General features: G+C 36.9%; 1 protein-coding gene across 1 annotated transcript; it reads left to right on the top strand.

Moving 5' to 3' along the window:
* The first annotated feature begins 336 nt into the window (after positions 1-336).
* Positions 337-1,581, top strand: LOC133690268 (ethylene-responsive transcription factor ERF043-like). The gene has a single exon (XM_062110500.1). It carries the CDS (start codon positions 547-549, stop codon positions 1,414-1,416), a length of 870 nt encoding a protein of 289 aa, XP_061966484.1. The 5' UTR covers positions 337-546; the 3' UTR covers positions 1,417-1,581.
* The last annotated feature ends 1,757 nt before the right edge of the window (positions 1,582-3,338 follow it).

The raw sequence follows: 3,338 nt of genomic DNA, 5'->3' as shown, positions 1-3,338 counted from the left end.
TAAGTTGATAAATTCAATTCTCAACTAATCTTTTAAAACTTTAAAGTTAACTATTAAATAAGCCTTTAATATAGCTTTAGAATTCTAAAATTAACAATTAATTTAACTCTGTATTAATTGTTGAAGATTCTAAAATTATCGATTAAATAAGTTTTCAATATCTCAAAGATTTAAACCGGATCAGGTATAGTACACCGCTTAAAATTCAAATCCAACTTTTATTAGCTGGGTGTTAAATAACAAATCAAGACTTTATGAAATATAAATGTCACGTATAGCTAGGACGTCGGCCCTTCAAGTTGGGCTCCCTCCCTGACCCTCTCTCACCTCTTTTTTTTTTCTTTTTCTTTTTTTTATCTTCCTCTTTCTTCCTCCATCTGCAACAGCAACAGAACTATCCTCTCTCTCTATAAATACCCTCCATCCATAAATAACCCAACTTTCTTTGTGCATTTCCTTCTCCACATCCAAATCACCCCCCCTCTTGGGTGCTCATTCTTAAGTCTAAATTAAACTAAACAGACCACATACTTTATCACCAAGAACATGACTGATCCGCCGACTTCGAACTCCAACTCCAAGAAAGACTCTTCAAGCATTTACTCCTACTCCTCTTCGCCAACCCCATCTTCAACATATTCATCCGGGTTATCACCAAACCGCGTATCTAAACCCGACCCGGAAAAAAACCTGAGAAAACCAAAGAGGCCAAGGGAAACTAACAGTAGCAACAACAGCAAGCACCCGGTGTTCAGGGGGGTACGAATGCGGACATGGGGAAAATGGGTGTCGGAGATCCGGGAGCCCAGAAAGAAGAATCGGATCTGGCTAGGAACTTTCTCCACCCCAGAAATGGCAGCACGTGCCCATGACGTTGCAGCCTTGAGCATAAAAGGCAACTCAGCCATCCTCAACTTCCCCGGACTAGCTGGGTCGCTTCCCCGACCCGCTTCTAACTCTCCACGTGATGTCCAAGCTGCCGCCGCTAAAGCCGCTTCTATGGACTTCAACAGTACTGTCACTACAGTCACCACCAATGTCTGCATCGACGAAAACAACAGTAATAATAACAGTACGGCCAGTAATAATAATGGGTCATCGTCCTCACAAATGACACAGTCCTCCTCCTCCTCCTCCTCATCATCATCATCTTCTTCAACAGTAAGGGTGACAAGTGATGTGGCGACTCCTGAGGAACTGAGTGAGATAGTTGAGCTGCCGAGTTTGGAAACGAGTTACGAGGAATCCCCCGAGTTTGTTTTATTTGGTGACTCGTGGCCGTACATAAATCAATCTTGGTGTTATGAAGATTATGGCGTGAAGAGTAATGGGTATTTTAGCGATCAGTACTTGTCAATAATTCCAGAAAATAACGTAATTACTAGTGGTTTTGAGACTTTATTGTGGGAACATTAATTATTAGTTTACTGAAATTTACCCCCCCGCCCTCCTTTTGTTTTTCATTTTTGTTTTTGGGTTTATTCATTTTTCCTCTGGGTATATTATTGTTTCTTTGCTGGCTTCTTTTGAAGGGTCAAAATACTTAATTTTTGCTTGCTAATCAAGTTGTGTTCTTCGTTTCTTTGAGAATTAATTGTTATTAACTAATTAATTATTCTATAACTATTGACATTGTTTGATATATTAATGGTTAAATTTCCCTTCCATCCTGAAATTCGGAGCTAGTGGTCAAACTACATGGTTACTCTCTTACTAGTTAACACTTAAACCAAACAAGCATTAAAGTCTCTTTCTCTGATTTGGTGCCTTTACTGAAGGAAACTAATGAAGGTGGTGAATCAGGGATGGTTACCATTTGTTAATGAATAGTGAATGGGAAAGTAGATAAAAAAGTAATTAATGAGTTGAGATTCTCGGGTGTTTCTTTTACTGTTGTAATTAATTGGGACGTCCATTTTACCCCTACACTGTCTCTTGTAGTGGAGACGTTAGTTTCATTCAGACTTGTAAATAATTAAGATTGAGAGTTATATTTGCTATACTGAATAGCAAATCTCCAGCCCCAGCCATTTCCTTCTCCAGGATCCCAATGAGAAGAAGCCAATAGGAACAGAAAGATAGATGGAGAGGGGGAGGGTATAAACAATATGTGTGTTGTGATGGTAAAAAAAAAAGAAGAATTGTATGTGTTATTAAACAGGGGCGAATGGGTTTTGGAGTAATATATTTTTTTTTATTAACGTTGGTGTCCGAGATCCTGAAATTAACGATTATGTAATCCTCTAATAATTTTAAGAGAACTCCAACTCATGATTATTGAAAAGTAAATGTAAGATCTGACTAATAAAATCTTTTTTAATGGATGTTTTTGGTACAATATTGACTAGTTAAGTTGTAGCTTTTTTCAATTTCAATTTGGCCATGGATTATTGGTGCTGGAAGTGACAATTTGGCCTTTAAGAAAAACATGCTGTTGCACACATGCTTCTCCCCACAAAAAGAAAAATAAAAAGAAGCAATCAATTGTTTTTCCCCGCCCGCCAGGCTATGCTATTATTAGTTTGATGGGCTTAGTCCGGAGACAATTGCGTTCGAACAACCATATTCGTAAGGGTGATGGTGTCTTTATCACATAGATTATTTATCTCTCTCTTTGTGTGTTCTATTGTATTCAATATTCATTAATTATTTTATCCATGCAGGCACACAAGCTTTAATAAGTGTAATTTATGGGATTTAGTTTGAAATCAAGATAGACAAACTATATAAAAAGGGAATTGTTTGGATATTTTTTTATTTTTTAATTGGTCTCCTGATGTCATTGCGGTGGTTAGGATTTCATTAGCACTGTTTGGTAGGTCTCCATTTATACCCTTAAATTAACACTGTTTCTGACCATATAGGCTTGCGATGCAGACGGTACCAAAATATTTAAATTTAAGGAATTACTACGGTAATATATTTGTGGTTTAATGGGCGTTTGTGAGTCCAAATCGAAACATTTTGGCTATAAAGGAGAATAGAGGGTGTTTGACTTGGAGGATTGGTGGACCTGCATGTATTTTTTATTTTTATAAGGTGTGGTTTGTAATTTAAAAAGGTTCTATCTTTTAAAAAAAAAACCAATCACGGCTCTAAGAAAAAAAAAATCTTAAAAATTGTTGCAAAATGTTGTTCTAAAAGAGAGCTATTAATTCGGTTCAGGATCTGGTGGCTGTATTATGTTTCTTTTTCTCAAATGTTCATGAATGGAATTTCCGGTCATTTTCCTAACACACACATACATAAGTTACTTGTTACCTTTCTTCCTCGTAGCTTTTTGCGCAATAAAAAGCTGCTTTCTTTATTTCAACCCGCCATGATATCGTATTTTCTGG

The sequence above is a fragment of the Populus nigra genome, chromosome 3 (assembly GCF_951802175.1).
Source record: "Populus nigra chromosome 3, ddPopNigr1.1, whole genome shotgun sequence".
NCBI lineage: Eukaryota > Viridiplantae > Streptophyta > Magnoliopsida > Malpighiales > Salicaceae > Populus > Populus nigra.
The sequence above is the reverse complement of the archived record's forward strand: the minus strand, read 5'-3'. Positions and strand labels throughout refer to the sequence as shown.